At 42.4% G+C, this 17,596-nt stretch overlaps 1 protein-coding gene across 1 annotated transcript in view; it reads left to right on the top strand.

Annotated features, from left to right (window-relative positions):
- Positions 1 to 17,596, top strand: part of APBA1 (amyloid beta precursor protein binding family A member 1) — a 201,884-nt gene that overhangs the window by 106,720 nt on the left and 77,568 nt on the right. Inside the window, exon 2 of the mRNA XM_072959572.1 lies at positions 16,376 to 17,596. Within this exon, the coding sequence (XP_072815673.1) occupies positions 16,445 to 17,596 (1,152 nt within the window). The 5' untranslated portion in view covers positions 16,376 to 16,444. The remainder of the gene's footprint in view (positions 1 to 16,375) is intronic.

Below are 17,596 nucleotides of genomic sequence, written 5' to 3'. Positions count from 1 at the left end.
AACACACACTTCCCATACATATGATCCAGCAGTCATGCTCCTTGGTATTTATGCAAAGGAGTCAAAAGCTTATGTCCACACAAAAACATGAACATAGATATTTATAGCAGCTTTATTCATAATTGCTTAAACTTGGAAGCAACCAAGATGTCCTTTAGTAGGCAAATGGATGAACAAACTGTGGTACATCCAGACAGTGAAATATTATTCAGCCCTAAAGAAATGAGCTATCAAGCCATGAAAAGATATGGAGGAAACTTAAATGCATATTACTAAGTGAAAGAAGCTGCTCTGAAAAGGTTACATACGGAATGATTCCAACTATATGATATTATGGAAAAGGCAAAACTATGGAGACAGTAAAAAAAAAAAATTAGTCTTTGCCAGGGGTTAAGAGGGAAGGAAGGATGAATAGGTGGAGCACAGGGGATTTTTAGGGCAGTGAAACTATTCTGTATGCTATCATAATGGTGGATGCATGTCACTATACATTTATCAAAACACATAGTATGTACAATATAAAAAATAAACCCTAATGTAAACTATAAATGTAAACTGTAAATGCAAACTATAAATTTTGGATAATAATGATATCTCAACGTAGATTCATTGATTGTAACAAATATACCCCACTGGTGGGAGATGTTAATGATGGAGGAGGTTGTGTATGTGTGGTGGGGGGTGGGAAGAGGGGTGAGAAGGAGATATGTAGGAACTCTGTACTTTCCACTCAATTTTGTTGTGAACCTAAAACTTCCCTAAAAACATAAAGGGTGAAAAATAAAGGAAAAAGAAAAAAGAGGACACTAGTGAACTCATCTATAAAACAGAAACAGACTCACAGACGTTGTAAACAATCTTATGGTTACCAGGGGAAAGGGGTTAGGAAGGGGTAAATTTGGGAGTTTGAGATTTGCAAATGTTAACCACTGTATATAAAAATAGATAAAGAACAAATTTCTTCCGTATAGCACAGGGAACTATGTTCAATATCTTGTAATAACCTTTAATGAAAAAGAATATGAAAATGAATATATGTATGTATACACATGACTGGGACATTATGCTGTACACCAGAAATTGACACCTTGTAACTGCCTATACTTCAATTTTTTAAAAAAGGATATTATTTTTAATTATATAATTTTTGGACATGTGTATTAATCAGTTTTATTATAAATAGCTATATGTTAAACTATTTTCAAAAATAAAATTATTTTTATAAAAGTAAAATTCTTCTTTAAAAAAAAGTATAAGCTGGGATTGTCCCAAGTATCAGAGATGTGTGGTCATCTCAGTCTCAAGCAACATAGTCTGATTTGCCACTAAAAAGAAAAGAAAAGATAGCATGCTTATTAATACATTGTTTTTATATAGTGCATTTACCCCTTTGTTAGGAACATATGCCCTCAAACTTTTCTCCTTTTTTTCCAGGTTTTATTCCTAATTTATTGAGCAACTCACACCATGCCCATACCCTATGAAATTCTTTACATACACTAATTTAGTCCTTACTAAATAGAAGTGTGTTCATTCATTCACTCAAAAATGTATTGCACACTTGTTCATTATCACACACCATTCCAGACAATGGGAATATGGCAGTGGTAGGGGAGAGAGACAATAAACAAGCAAGTATGTAAAAAGTCAGATGAAAAGTTCTATGAAGAAACAAGAATAAAGGAAAAAAAGTAAGAAATATAGTAATATTAAATAATAATAAAAATAAGGAAAAGAAATCAGAAAGTAAGAGAAGCAGAAAGTGATATCTAACATCTACTATTTCAGATGGATTGTCAGGGAGAACTGCTCTTAGCAGGTGGCATTTGAGCAGGAACATGAGGAAATGACAGGCATAAACCATGTCACTATCTGGGGGAAGATCATTCTAGACAGAGGGAACAGAGAGTGCAAAGGAACACGTTGGCATCTCATGCAATAGCAAGGAAGCTAATGTGGCTGAGCATGGGAGATGAGGTCAGACTGGATAAGCTAGGTTATTATAAAAATTGGAGGTTTTATTTGGGGGAAGACAGGCAATCATAGGAGGAGACACGTGATCTGGCTTACATTTTGGCAGGATTGTGGAAGCCTGGACACCAATTAGGAAGCTGCTGAAATGGTCCAAGTAAGACTGACAGTGGTTGCAGTGGAGGGAGTACCGTGCCTGGTTGGGTCTTGACCTGTTTTGAAGGAAGGAAGGACAAGAGTTGCTGGCAGATTTGAAACAGGATATGAGAGCAAGGACTTAAGGATAATGCCAAGGTTTTGCCTGAGCAACTGAAAGAAGGGCAATGAGGAAGATGGTGGAAGGAACAGGTTTAGAAAGAGAAATCAGAATTTTGTCTTCAGTCATAATTTGGAGGTGCTTGTCAGATACCCATGGTGAGGTGTCAAGGAAGTAGACAGTGTCGAGTGGAGTCCAGGGGAGTGGTCTGAGCTGGAAATATAAATTTGAGAATTGTCATTGTACAGATGGTTTACAAGCCATGAGTCTCACCTGAGGGGGTGGTATAGATGGTGAAGAGAGGGTCCCAAGGACTGAGCTCTCCAGTGTGGAGAAGCCTGGGGGATGAACCAGCCAGTGAGATGGCAAGGGAGCAGCCAGGGAGAGGAACCAGGGGAACCAGAAGAAAGTGATGCCCTGGAAGCCAGGAGAAGAGGGTGCGACCTGCTGTACCAAATGTGCCCAACAGTCAGTTCCAATGAGTGCCAGATTGTGCCGCATGGAATTTGTGGGTGACCTGGACAAAAGCAGATTCAGCGGAGTGGTAGGGATAAAAGCCAATTGGAATGGGCTTCTGACAGAACAGAAGAGAAAGAAGAAACCAAGACACTGTCTCAGAAGGGTTAATAACCTTGTTCATGGGAACATATCTTGTAAGTGGCAAAGCCAGGATTCTAACTCAGATCTTTCTTACTCCATAGTCTAGAATGTTTACAGGAGGGGAAGGAGTCCTGAACCAGGAGTCAGTGGGGCTTTGATACTTACTAGCTATGGGATCTTGAGAAACTCATTCAACAAACTTCTCTGAGGTCCTACTATGTGCCAGGCACAGTGATAGGTGTGAGGGCTACAGAGATGACTAACCCAGACCCCAGACCCAGATAGGAGGTGAGAAAGGAAGTTTGGGATGGCTCCTGAAGAGAGGTGAAAAGCCATTTTAGGTCTTCTCCTCATTTCTTAAACAAATGGGGAGGCTGGCTCAGGAACGTTCTAAGCACGTTTCTTATCCTTAAATTCCATGGGTTAAGGTTAGGATTATCCTTAAGGATAAGTGAATCCTTTCGCCAACAGATGAGGAAGGGAAAATCAGCACAGACTTCCCACCCCCTCCGGGGTGTATCACCAAGTTATTTTAAAGATGCCCACCCTTAATTAGAATTTTAAATTGGGAGAAATGTGTGTAGGCACTTTAGGTGCAATTAGTGCAGTAGATTAAAATCATTTTGAAGTGACCTCATTCAATTCCCAAACTGTTTAAATTGATTTTACAATTTTCTGTCCATATAAGTGGCCAGATGATATAGGGATGGCTGGGGAACTACAAGTAGATTTTAATGAGATTACCCTTGTCAACCAAGATAAAAAGGTAAAAACTATTGTAGTATGTCTTTTTACTGCATCAACTGAAGAAAAAAAAAAGGCTTCATCCTTTTCTCAATGGGCTTTTACAGTATTTTCATTAAACCTGGAATGCCCAAGATTCTGTTGTAATTTATCACAACAAGCAGCACTCATCTCTGCTGAGTGCACTACTAAATAAAAAAATTTAAGTTTCCTTACAGAAAAAAGAAACTAAAAAGTCAAAAGACAAGTGATATGCTGGGAGAAATATTTGCAACAGTATGACAGTCAAAAGGTTAATATTCTTAATATTAAAAAAAAAAGCCCTACAAGTGCATAAGAAAGGACTTGATAGAAAAGCAGGCAGTTCATAGAAAAGGAAATGAAATGACCAATAAGCCTATGAAAAAGAGGGTGCTCTGTTAGTTGGCAAAAATGAAATATACTGATAACATCTGTTGGGGAAACCATTTCCCTGCCTCGTGATTCCTTGCAGAATAACGCTGGAGGCCCCTCTCCTTGCCTGTCATATCCTCCTCTCCAGAAGAGGAGGACTGTTTTGTGAATTGGGGAAACAAAACTGAGGGTGTTGGATCGGTGCCATCTGGGTCCTCTTTTCCAGCTCTGCCTGCCTGCAGTGAGAATGCATACCGAGGTGCCCCCCTGCCACGTGGTAGGCTTCCTGAAAGCACTGTAAGGCAAAATACAAAAAACTGGCCATTCTGCTAACTCGGGAGAAGCGGTGTGGGAAATCTCTGTACCTCCCTCTTGATTTTGTTGTAAAGCTAAAACTACTCTAAAAATAGTCTTTCTTTCCTTTTTTTTTTTTAAGGTAGTATTTAAAATTATATATGTCACCGATAAAAATATAATTATTAAACACTGGGAGACAGAGGAAAAGGAGAGATTAAGTACTCGAAATTCTCATCTTTCATCATCTTTCATACCAGGAAGTCAATAGATATTGCCTAAATTAAGTCAGTAAATTGTGATTTTAATGTAGAGTTAAGGATGTAACCTATAGAATTAAAAACAGTAACAGGATTTTTTTTTCCTTCTGTTACTCAATGATTCTTTCTTTTTTTTTTTACATTTTTTATTGATTCATAATCATTTTACAGTGTTGTGTCAAATTCCAGTGTTCAGCACAATTTTTCAGTCATTCATGGACATATACACACTCATTGTCACATTCAATGATTCTTTCTTGAGGCTAAGAGATAATGACTTGTTTCAAGGCCTCGCTGAAATGTCCCCGTATACTAGCTGATTAGAGTAACATAAGCAAGCTCCATAACTGTATTGTTCTAACACATTAAAAGTTAATTTAATAACCATTGCAGTCCAGTGCAGGCTATTTCTGGTCAGTAGGCGTTTTTCCTCCATGTGGTCGATTCAAGGATCTAGGCCACTTGCTTTTTATGATTCTGATGACCTGCAGGTCTCAGACTCTTCTGCATCTAGCTATGGATGGTGTGGGAGAGCATGTAAAAGGCAAACTCACTCCCTAAATGACCTGGCCCAGAAAGGACATCCTCACTTCCACTTTCATTCCCTTGGGGAGACCTAGTCACGGCCCCATCCACATGTCAGCAGGGCTCGTAAATGTAGTTCTTGGTGACAGTTCCACATCATGGAGGGTGATCTCTAATCTTTGATGGGCAACAAACCCTTTCTGCCACACTCTGTATTCAAATAGCTATAAATAAATGGCATGTACCCCTTGCACCTACTCAGAAGGCCATGTGGACTCTGGACACTGGAAAGTCAAGGGTTGTGCAAGCAGAAAGGATGGCGTGTTGACCAGATTTGCTCTGAGTTCTTTGAATATTTTTAATTCCCTTCCCTTGCTCTGATAGCATTTAATCAAGCACCTTTTTGAAATTACTTTCTTTCCTTTAGTAGATCTGTCTCCTGTAACTGGATAGCATATCCTTTTTGTAAATTAATAAATTAGTGTAATGATGGGACAGTGGAAGGGGATGTGGAAAGAGACCAGGCAACACGCTGCTCCCTGGTGGCAGCTTCATTAACATGTGTGTGACTGAACTGGTCCTATAAACTCTCCTCCCCCTTTGTGTTCTTATCTGTAACATAAGGGACTCCTTGAGCTTTGCCAAGCCTTCCTGTTCTAAATTTTTGTTACTTTGTAATTCCATCCATCGGTGAACTGATAATATGGAGTTTCTGGAGTGCTGACAGAGTGACCACAGCCTGGACTACATAAGTATAGCAACTATTAAAGTCCTTTACCACTCCCCCCCCTGCCACCTGTCACAGAGACATCACTCCTGATGGTGAGGCTCAAAGAAAGATAGAGGTTCAGAAACAGCATGGTAGCAAGGAACCTGACGTGGTGAGAAATCTCCATCAGTATCAGGAGAGAAAGTCTGCATGGGGATTCAGCTCATTAGCTCCACCCCAAAGCCCTCTTCAACAAGAAAGGGTGATACATTTTCCCAGGCACTTTACAGTTCCTAAAGCCATCCCTGTAAGGTAGGCAGAATAGGCTATTATTTTCATTACATATTTAGTGTTTTTTAATAGGTTCACAGTTCAAACATCAGAAAGTAGAAAAAGGCGTATGGTGAAAAGTCCCCCAACTGCCCAGTTCTCATTCTTCACCCTCCCTCTCCAAAAAAGAAATAACTACTGGTATTAGGTTTTTGTTATTTCAGAGAATTTTTACACATATATATTCTTTTTCCTCTGCTTCTGTATATATGACAATATTCATTATATACTGGTCTGACCTTGCTTTAATTTAATATATCAGGCCGTTCTCTCTACTATCTGTAGGTAAAAATCACCCTGTGTTTTATACAATTCCATCTATAATTTATTTTTATCAATTTTAGCTGTTTCTAGTCTTTTGTGAACACACACTAAACTTTAGTAATTTCAAGTTACACGTAAGTCATTTCACACTCCTAAGTATGAATATATACATAAATTCCTCAGAGTGGTCATTTTGAGAGATACTTTAAAATTACCTGTCATTAACCTATTTTATAGGTAAGAAAAGGTGGTAAGAATTTGTGATTGCAAGTCAGGGGCTGCACACAGCCTGCCTGCTCACGGGTATGATTTTCCTGCGTTGGAGCTGGCTGGGCATGCAGAACACAAGGTCAGAGAGGTCTGGTGTTGGGAGCTGAAGCGGCTGCTGTGACGTGGGCATACAGAACACTCCCCAGCTCACCGAAGTGCAAGCTGAAGGAATGAGGCTTGGCTGCAGTGTGCTGGGAAGTCTCAGCGGCAGATGTGAGCCGAGCACTACCAACGTCTGAGCAAGCACTTTGTGAGCCAGAGCCCAGGGTGTGGGCACCGGCTTGGTAGGAGGCTCCAGAAATAACAGTTGTGCACACATCGCAGGCTGGCCTTTGAGCCAGGGGGCCAGGAGGTGACAGTCAGGTGCCCGCTACCCACACCTGAGTCACTGGGTCTTAGATCTGGGACAGTGATAGAACAGGGGCAGACTTGTGGCCAACCACATGTCATTTAAGCTTCCGTGAGGGACAATGAGGTAGTTTTGTAAAAGTGGAGCAGCCTTGTTTGCAGATTTTAAGTAATAAAATACATATATATGTGTGTTTATTGATATATTTGTAGATAATGTAATATTTATGTTAGATATAATATATTTAAATATTTTAAATATAATATAGTCTATGTAATATTCACATTTAATTTATATTTACTTATGTATCTAATTTTCTTATATATATTACATAGAACATGTATAATATATAAAGTATATTTTTAAATATATAATAAATATATTTACATAAAATATATATTTAAATAATGGAATACGTATTTTTTCAAATACTTTATTTCTTAGAACGGTTTTAGTTCACAGCAAAATTAACTGGAAACACAGAGAGTTCCCACCTGCCTCCTGCCCGACACACACGTGGTCTCTCCCCTTTGTCAACATCGTGCACCTGAGTGGTACATGTGTTTCAGTGGATGAACCTACATTGACACGTCATTATCACTCAAAGTCCGTAGTTCACATTAGGATTCACTTTTGGTGTTGTATAGTCTATGGGTTGATAAGTATATTTTTTATTCCTGTTCTTTGTGCTATATTAACTCATTTAATTCACCAATAACCCTCTGAGGTAGATGCTCTCATTATCCCCATTCAGAGAAGAGGAAACTAAGGCACGTAGAGTTAAGTGGCTTGCCCGAGGTCACATAGCTAGTGCTTGTTGGAACTGAACTTGACCCAGGCAGTCTGACTTGATTCCCCAGTCCCTGGGATTCTCCTTCCCCTTCCCACCCCTTCTCCAGGTGAGAGAAAGGGCTCTCTCTGTTCTGACTTTGCCTGGCCTTCCCAGAGCCTCATTGCCTGTTTGAGGAATCTTTGAGCAACTTCTGTTGTTCTCTGCAGCAGGGGCCCTGGGTGCTGAAGGGCAGGAGCTGTGGTTCACTGTGGCCACGAGTCTGAGGGGTATCGCTGAGGGGGATAAAAGAGGAAAGGGAGGGTGATCCTGGAAGTGATGGAGAGGAGAAAGGCGCAGTACAGCAACGCTGGCCTCGGGGCCCAAGGAGATTAAAGGACAGCAGTGAAAACTGGAATAGAGAGGAATATGGGGCTGGTCTCTTGGGGAGACCAAAGACCAGATAGCATAGGACTTTTGGCTCTAGGTCACAGCAACAATCAAGGTTTTCACTCATTCATTTATTTGTGATTCATAATCTCCTGTTATTTGGAGGAAAAATTCTGATAATTGGAGGGTCTTTTGTTGGTTAAACAGGGTGATGGAGGAGGGTGATGGTATATGCTTTTGAAAGAGCTCAAACATAGCTAAATTGTTCTGCAAAAGAAGAGAGTTTAGGAAGCCCAGAAGGAAGATCTAGAACCGCAGTGTCCAATATGGTACCAGTAGCCACATGTGGCTATTGAGCACTTCAATGTAAATTCAAAATGGATTCTGATGACTTAGTAGGGAAAAATAGAATGCAGACTGTCTCAGTAATAATTGTTTATATTGGACATATGTTGAGGTGATAATAGTTTGGATATTATTAGGTAAAATAAAATCTATTATTAAAATTAATTGGACTTTCTTTACCTTCTTAAAGTGTGACTACTAGAAATTTTAAAATTACATGCATGATCCTCATTGTATTTCTACTGGACTGTGATGATCCAGAGGGAAGGGACAAGAACCAGGAAGACTCAGGACTGTAGGGGACGGTCCCTGAGAGAGGGAAGTCATATAGCTGATGACAGAAGAGGAAGATAGGGGAAAGTTAATCAATGAGGTTTGGAGGGGAGGAGAATGCATGGGATGTGCAATGTAGTCTCTCACCTGAGTCTCCCCTAGGAAATCTTCAGTAAAATCTACATTCTTTTTCAATAAAACAAATTAAAAACAATTTCCTTTGGAGAAGTTCAGAGGTCTTCTCTTGAAGTGACTGAAAGCCTCTAGGTCCTAGGAAAATCATGTTTGAATTCCACTGCTCTCATTTGGGGCCTAAATGATGTTAATTAACTAGAAGAAGAATTATAGAGATGCTGCCTTTTTATATTCTAGTCAACAGGTCCAACAAACTTTTCAGAGTTTCCAGACTCTCTGTGAATTTTTAAGAGAAAGTAGTTTTCATCTTTCCCCACGTTGTTTTTTCCCCCGTTAACTTTTTGCTAATGTGACTGAATTGAGAGAGTTGGTTGTCAAGAGCTGGTTGAATAGATATGGAATTTCCACTCATCAAATTCAAATTCAGGCCATCACCAATCTTGCTACCTAATAGTTGCTTAGTGGATTTTGTTCTCTGGGAGTTGTGAAGTTGAACTGTCAGGGAGCAAACGTTTCTGGATACAGCCGCTTTCATCATCTAGGGTAGCTCTTGCACATCAGATTTGAGGCATAACTGGAAAAATGTTTGAGGATGATGGCCAGCATTCCCAATGCTGCCTTCTTGACCCGTGAGTAAAAGAAACTCAGACACCAGAATTTAATTAGAAGCTTTGTTATTAGGATGGTGACTGACATTCTGGGGAAGAAAAATGCTAGAGGAGCTTAGAGAAAACTTGAGGGAATAGAGGGAAGCAAGTGAATTGACTTTCTAATGAGCCAAATGATCTGCAAAAGTAACAGTAGAAGTAGATTTGTGGTGATGTGGTCTCATAGGAAAGACTACATTTTAATGAATTACTGTTCAATTCATCCTGAGCCTGGTGTTCCCCCATTTCCATCTCCTTTTGCAGTCTGAAGTAATGAGCCTCTGAGAACTAACAAGGCTGAGCTGATTTTAGAGATTTACTATCATGAACACTATAGCACAGTGTGTACGTGGCTTTCTGTATAATAACGAAATATCAGGAAAATAGTCCAGATTGATTGTAGCTGGTGATTTAGTACCCCTGAACTGAATGGAATATACCAACAGAGATAATAAATGTAGTGGAGGGTGAAGAAAGGAAGTTATGTAGGGGCACGAAACAAGGGATTGTAATGGAGAGAAAATATCAATTTTGTGTAACCCTCAATAAATATGGATTATGTAGATTCATCTGACTTTATACCTGGGGCATTTCACAAAAATTCAGATAAGACTTTTAATGGGCTTTGATTTCCAGAGAATGTCCCTTGAGTTTTCTATAAAATTTACAGGGTTTCCCCTCTGAGTTTCCCTGGTTGCCTTAAGCTTATTTCATGTATTTTATTGGAATCAGAATGATAAATGAATGATTTGATTGTCAAAGGGCTAGACAAAGAGCCAGACAATAAGGCAGTCTGCATAAATTCAGAATTTTCTCTTTAATCAGAGCTCTGAGGTCAGTATGGCTGAATTAATCCAAGTGGATGATTAATGTTTCTGCCTGTGTTCACCACAATTTTATAGATTTCAGGGTGGATGAAAGGAATGAACCTGATTTTGTAGCCATCACACAAGAATGTATTCCTCCAAATGGCCCTCGTCCCTCTGCTTACTCTGCAAGGATAAAAGCATATGCTAAGGATGTGGCCATTGGCCAAATTATATTTAAAGCCCTCTTTGGGAATTGACTTCAGAGCCCAGAGTCTTTTTAATAATCTTGGCTGTCACATACCTTCCTTTAGGGATAGATTTCGTATTTGGAGAACATCAAACAGCATTCGCAGCCAAATCTTATAAATAAGGTGGATGATAAATTTGGATGACGCCCTTTGAGGTCACAAATCAAATATGACTATTGAATATTGAAAATGATTTGCTGGTAGCTTCAAAAACCTCAAATTAACTTTGAAATCAGTTCCAGTAAAGGAGTGGCCAAAGTATTTTGAGCAAAGGCAGTGCCCTTGGAACTTGTAAGTATAGAGAGTCTGCCAAGGTGACTATTCTAAAAGGGATTGCATCAATTTAGATGTTTGTTTAAAAAAAAAAGATCAATAGCACCACTTCATGGGTGCAGTGAAATGTAATAGGAAGAACAGCAAGAGCCAGAGGAATCTACCTCCGCCCCTTTTGGCTCTGAGTGACCTTGGACAAGTGATTTAAGCTGTCTTAGCTTCTGCTTCAAAATTAGCAACTGGAGATAATAATTCCCACTGAGACTGCTGTGAGGGTTAGAAATACAGCATGTAAAACGCCATGTATATTGGCTGTCACATAGCACAGGGTCTGTGATTATTTGATGGGCTTATCTATACCCAACCTTACTTCAAAATGGATTAGAAGTAGCTTAAATGCTTGTTTTCCACCCCTGCATAGCCTTATTTAGGAAAGGGTAATGTTAATGAATGTACTATGGGCTCTAATCATTTATATTAACTTTTTCTTTTTTGCTTTTTAAAAGCGATGTATTGCTCTGTTAAATACCAATTACGGTGTGTGCAGAAAATGCACTAATCAATGTTAAATAGCCCTTACAACATATCAAACACTATTCTAAGTGTTGTGTACATATATATATATGTATTAGCCTGTAACATCCAATAACCGTGTGATATAGATACTATTACTATGCCCATCTTAGAAATGGTAAAATTGGAGCATTTTCTGTGATTAAGTTATACAAAGTCAAAGAGCTAATAAGTGATGAAACCAGGGTGCAAATTCAGGCAGTCTGTAGCCCACACCTGTCCCCCTTAACAGTACAATACTTCATTAAGTGTAGTGAATGACAGGATGATCCTTTAGGTATAAATTTGATATTTGAAAACTATTAAGCACTATTTTTTTCAATTTTATTTTTTATTGAAGTGTAGTTGATTTACAGTGTTACTTTCAGGTGTATAGCAAAGTGATTCAGTTATATATACACACACACACATATATATATATACTTTTTTCAGATTCTTTTCCATTACAGTTAAGCACCATTTATAGCCAACTCTTGTAAATAAGGTGGTGGTAATCCTTTGAAGTCAACATCAAATATGACTTAATATTAGAATAGAATATTGAGAACGATTTGCTGGTAACTTCACATTCCATAAATTAACTGTGAAAGCTGTTTCTATAAAGGAGTAGCCATAGTGTTTTGAGCAATGGCAGTGGCCTTGAAACATGCATGTACAGAGTCTACAGTGGCTTGTTGAGAAGGACAGGACCCACCTACCTATGCTGGCCAGGTGCTGGAAGGCAAATCCAGCTGCCATATAGACAAAAGTGTGTCCAGCAGACAGCCCACTATCTCTAAGGGATCAACAAGTGGCCATCCATACAAGTCGTTGGCATTCTTGATCCAGAACATAGGGTAACCAGGGTTGTGAGGCAGCCAGCATTGGGGCAGTCTGTCCATAGGGGAAGAACCCAAATCACTGGATGGAAGGAAGATTGGGGGCAGATCCACAAGAGCTTTCCATTGGCCAACCCAGACAGAAGCCAGAGGAACAGGGGGCTATTGATCCAGCCCATAGAGGCCCACAGGGCACAGAGTGGAGTGGAGAAGGGGCAAAGTGGATCTTGAGAGGGAAACTGCAGATGTCCAGCCCACATGTCTTCATTGAAGCCGGACAGGATCAGGGACACATCCCTGAGTTCCAATTCCCAGAGACCTCATTCTGGTTGACATCTGGTACTCAGCTCACTCTGAAACCATCACCAGTACCATCTGCCAAGCCATACTTCACAATTTCAGGCACAAGGATATCGGGGAAAACAAAGTAATAGTTTGCTGAGGCAAGATACTCTGTGTGAGGAGGCTTTTTCTGACCACATGAGCCTATTTAAACTGAAAGGGATTTTAGGAAGGAGAAATGTGTGTTCTGTATCCATCTTGGCTCCCAGTATCACTGAATTTAATTTCCAAAGGATTCAAAGGAGACGAAGCTTTAAAGAACTCATCTTTTTTACTTCTGTCTTTTATATGCTACTCTTTTATAAACAGAAGCACTGTGTTTAGATGAGCTGATGATTTGAATGGGATTCTTCATGTCCTTTGGATCCCCTGTAGATGTTTCACGATCGATCTCACGGAAGGAAAACACATGTATAGGGTAGGGAGGATAGATAAGGACACCTGGATATTCTTATTCTCTCTCTCTCTTTTTTTAAATGAGAATCATTAATCTCCCAGCCCATGCAGATTGCGTGTGTGTGCACGCGCGCGCACTACATCCAGGGCATAATTTGTTTGGCAACTACAACTGTTGCTATAAAAATTAATGGTCTCAGTGTCATGGGCAGTATTTGGCTTCATAGCAGACATCACGCTGACTGGAACAGTAGGTGTGCAGGTGGATTAGGACAGACTGCAGTCCCAAGAAATAGGACTTTTCCTTGCAACTCCAGCAGGGAAAGACAAGCAACATTCGTTAAGTCCACGGGAGACAGTTGTACTACTTTAAATATCTGCAGAAGTATAAAAACGTATATAAGTGGAATCATATTGTTCAATCTAGTTTTTTCAGACGGGAGAATGGCTAGTACAGTCTTCCTCTTTTCCCACTTGTGCCAGCTCCACCTTTGTGTGTTTCCCTACACCTGCATTTCTACTCCCCCAGCCCTCACACACACACACACACACACACACACACAATAACTCTCCAGGTTAACAACCTGGTGTGATTTCTTTCATTCTTTTTTACATTGCATTTTGTCTTCAGTCAGACCCTTCTTCTAAAACTACTTCTGAATGTGTTAAAAGGGACAGTCTACTGGAAATTCTTATTAACAACTACTCAAGGAGAGATCAACCAAAGTAATTTACAGCCTCCCTTTCTGTTAGTCCGAAACCAACAGGAGCCTCAGCTAACATTATGAGCTGCCTGGATTTAACTGCTGAATCACAAAATGTGTTATTTCTAAATGGTGCACTGCAGTGGTGTTCACTTTTTCCAGCCTAGCTGTGGAACATTCCAGAGCCAGGAGCCAGAAAGCCACCTGTGCGTCACTGCTAGCAGTCTGGATTCCATCACCCCTGCAGCCAAGATGCCACAGCACCCCCTCCTCATGTTGTGTAGCTGCTCCTGCAGAGGGGACTGTCTTGCCTGTGTCCTCCAGGTCATCAAGCCTTTTTGTGGAGGGGGAGGATTTTCTTCAACCAGCTGCATCTCCTCCCTTCTACTCTCTCAGCCCCCAGAGGCACATGGTTCATAATCTGGGACATTGACTAGATGATGGCACTCTTCTCCTAGGCCTCAGTTCCCAGGATGCTTACGAGCTATGAAATCCAGACCCTATAAGGCCAGCAGCACTTGCATGATTCACAAAGGTGATACCGTTGTCGTTGTTTTAGCTCGTCTCCTTTTGTAGCTTGAACTTATTTCCGTTTTTCATTCATCACCAGGTATGATAATTATCAAAGCTGTTGGCCCTTGAAGGCTGGGACCATGGATTAGACACTTGGCATCCTCCTTGCCTTGCACAGTGCCTGGTACATATCTGATAAATGCCAACTGGACCAATGCACTCAAAAGTAGGGAAGTGTTGACTCACTAGAGTTCTTTGGGCACGTAAAGCATCAGAAGAAGGTGGAGAAGGTTGCATGGGTAGATAAGGGCAGCAAAGATTCAAGATGGAAATAAGAAATGAGTTCTCTAAAGGCTAGGCATGCCATTATCTAAAAGGCCCCCAATATTGGGGAATGGGAGATAATTTTTTTCTTCTTAATCACTAAAAATTTATTGACTACTTACTGTGTACCTTCTGTGCTTGGCACTGGGGAATCAAAGATAAATGATGTGTCCTCTTTTCTCAAGGACTTCATGTTATTTGTAAAGAACAGTTACTCAGAATGACAGGTAATAAAATAAAATTATATATAATACATAATAAATACAGAGAGAGTATGGTGAGGATAATGGGAGCCCTGCTGGCCCCCTCCTGTCTCCCCATCCTCACCTCCTACCACATCATCCCTTACTCACTTCACACACCTTATGTGAAGACACCTTATGTCTTTGAATACAGCAAGGCCTTTCTCACCTCAAGGCCCTGCCCTCAGATCTTTCCCTGGCTGCCTCTTTTTCCATCAAAGAATGGGGGAAAGGCGATACTTCTGCTTTAAGATGAGTTTGGTAGCTCCATAATGGCCTCCTTTACTGCTGGCTGTCATAGTGCTTGAAGGAAACTGCTGTAATTGTGGTTGGAGTTGAGTAGCTATAATGCATCCTAATGTTAGAGAGTCAGTCAGATGTCCCTGGTCCTCCAGGAGCTTTCTGCTGATGCATTAAAGAGTTCACTTCCCATCTGTTTTGTCCATTTGTAAGCTGAGCTCTCCAAAAGAACACTGTGAGAAAAGTTTACACGTTGTTGAACCCACTTGCCACAGTGTCTTGAAATTGTCGGGATCCTGCCTGTTTCTGTTGTTCTTTGCATCCTTTGTATTTGTTTCCACACACTGTACACAGATTATGCTAGAAAGCTATTTTGTGACAAGAAGGATTGACAGAGGTTGAAAGCAAAACTCTCTCTTTAGCTACAAGTCCCTCTGGAAATAAGGAAAGAGGCCTACTCATATTTTAAGGAAATGAGCATGTTATCCAGTATCAGCTATAATGCTAATTCATAGAATCAAAAAGAATTTTAGATCCGGGATGTATGAGGGAAGTGAGTGTTAGCTAGTCAGTATGTGTTTAAGTGTATCTGTCAGAACACTAGCCTCTAGAAAAGAAGTGTTTCTCAAATAAGTTTGGGAAGGAACCCTGCATCCTGTATCTCCCCCCCCCTCCTTGAATATTCACAATGGAAAATCAATTCCAACTCCGCTTTTGACCACGGAGTCTTTTTCCTTTGTGTAATAGCTGTTAACGTCCTGCTGTAGGACGAGAGTCTGTTCTCATAGTGAGAGCCAGAAAAATGAAGCCACTTCGCGGAGGCAGCAGAGCCAGTAACGACAGGATGAGAACTGCTGAGGGCTGATAGCCTCCCCCAGAATGGCTCCGTATTTGTATTGACAGCAATGGCTTCAAAACATTCCAGGATGATTTTTTCCCCTTGAAATTTATTTAAAGAATCATTTCTAAAGTATCTAGGATCCTAGTTTAATTTAGAGAGATTTATCCCTTAGCAGATGGAAAATGCGTCAATTGGCTCGTTCAATTTAGTAGTACTCTATTCAGATGCATCAGAAATGGAACCGAATAGTAACCCTGATGAGGAACTAAAGGCTCACTGGGGCTCTCAGTCTGAGGGGTGGGGAAGGGAGAAAGCCTTAAGCAATTAAACAAGAAGGTACGTAATTACAAATTACCACACGTGCTACGAAGAAGGTGCACTAAAGATTGAGCTTAAAATTGCAATCACTGTTTAAATGACCCAGATTCAGAAAGGATCAATAACAGCTGTTTTTATGGTTATCTTGGCACTCAGCACCTGACTACAGCCTGAACCACTTAACAGCCCCTCCTCTTCTCGTTCTTCCAGCCGGGTGGAGCAAAATGAGCTCGCAGTGAGCCAGCCCAGCCTCTCTCCCAGCCGACCCCGACGCCCACCATGAACCACTTGGAGGGGGCCGCGGAGGTGGAGATGACCGACGAGGCGGCAGGCGGCGAGGTGAACGAGTCGGTGGAGGCCGACTTGGAGCACCCCGAGGCGGAAGGGGAGCAGCAACAGCAGCAACGCTACGCGGGCCGCCCCCCGCGCGGGCGCGCCGTCGAGGACCTCTGCGCCCAGCCTGGGCAGCAGCAGGAGGAAGAGGAGCGCGGGGAGTGCCTGGCGCGCTCGGCCAGCACCGAGAGCGGCTTCCACAACCACACGGACACGGCCGAGGGCGACGTGATCGCCGCGGCCCAGGACCCCGAGGACGAGAGCGCGTACGCCGTGCAGTACCGGCCCGAGGCGGAGGAATACACGGAGCAGGCGGAGGCCGAGCACGCCGAGGCCACGCACCGCCGCGCGCTGCCCAATCACCTGCACTTCCACTCGCTGGAGCACGAGGAGGCCATGAACGCGGCGTACTCGGGCTATGTCTACACGCACCGGCTCTTCCACCGCGGCGAGGACGAGCCCTACGCCGAGCCTTACGCCGACTACGGGGGCCTGCAGGAGCACGTGTACGAGGAGATCGGGGACGCGCCCGAGCTGGACGCGCGCGACGGCCTGCGGCTGTACGAGCAGGAGCGCGACGAGGCGGCGGCGTACCGGCAGGAGGCCCTGGGTGCGCGGCTGCACCACTATGACGAGCGCTCAGATGGCGAGTCCGACAGCCCCGAGAAGGAGGCCGAGTTCGCGCCCTACCCGCGCATGGACAGCTACGAGCAGGAGGAGGACATTGACCAGATCGTGGCCGAGGTCAAGCAGAGCATGAGCTCGCAGAGCCTCGACAAGGCGGCAGAGGACATGCCCGAGGCCGAGCAGGACCTGGAGCGCGCCCCCACCCCGGGCGGGGGTCGCCCCGACAGCCCCGGGCCGCAGGCGCGGGCGGTTGGCAGCGCGGGCGGCGAGGTGGTGCAGCGGTACAGCAAGGAGAAGAGGGATGCCATCTCGCTGGCCATCAAAGACATCAAGGAGGCCATCGAGGAGGTGAAAACCAGGACCATCCGTTCGCCTTACACCCCCGACGAGCCCAAAGAGCCCATCTGGGTCATGCGCCAGGACATTAGTCCCACCAGGGATTGTGACGACCAGAGGCCGGTGGATGGAGAT

Source organism: Vicugna pacos, chromosome 4 (assembly GCF_048564905.1).
Source record: "Vicugna pacos chromosome 4, VicPac4, whole genome shotgun sequence".
Classification (NCBI taxonomy): Eukaryota; Metazoa; Chordata; class Mammalia; order Artiodactyla; family Camelidae; genus Vicugna; species Vicugna pacos.
Note: the sequence above shows the minus strand (reverse complement) of the source record. Positions and strands in the feature narration are given on the sequence as shown.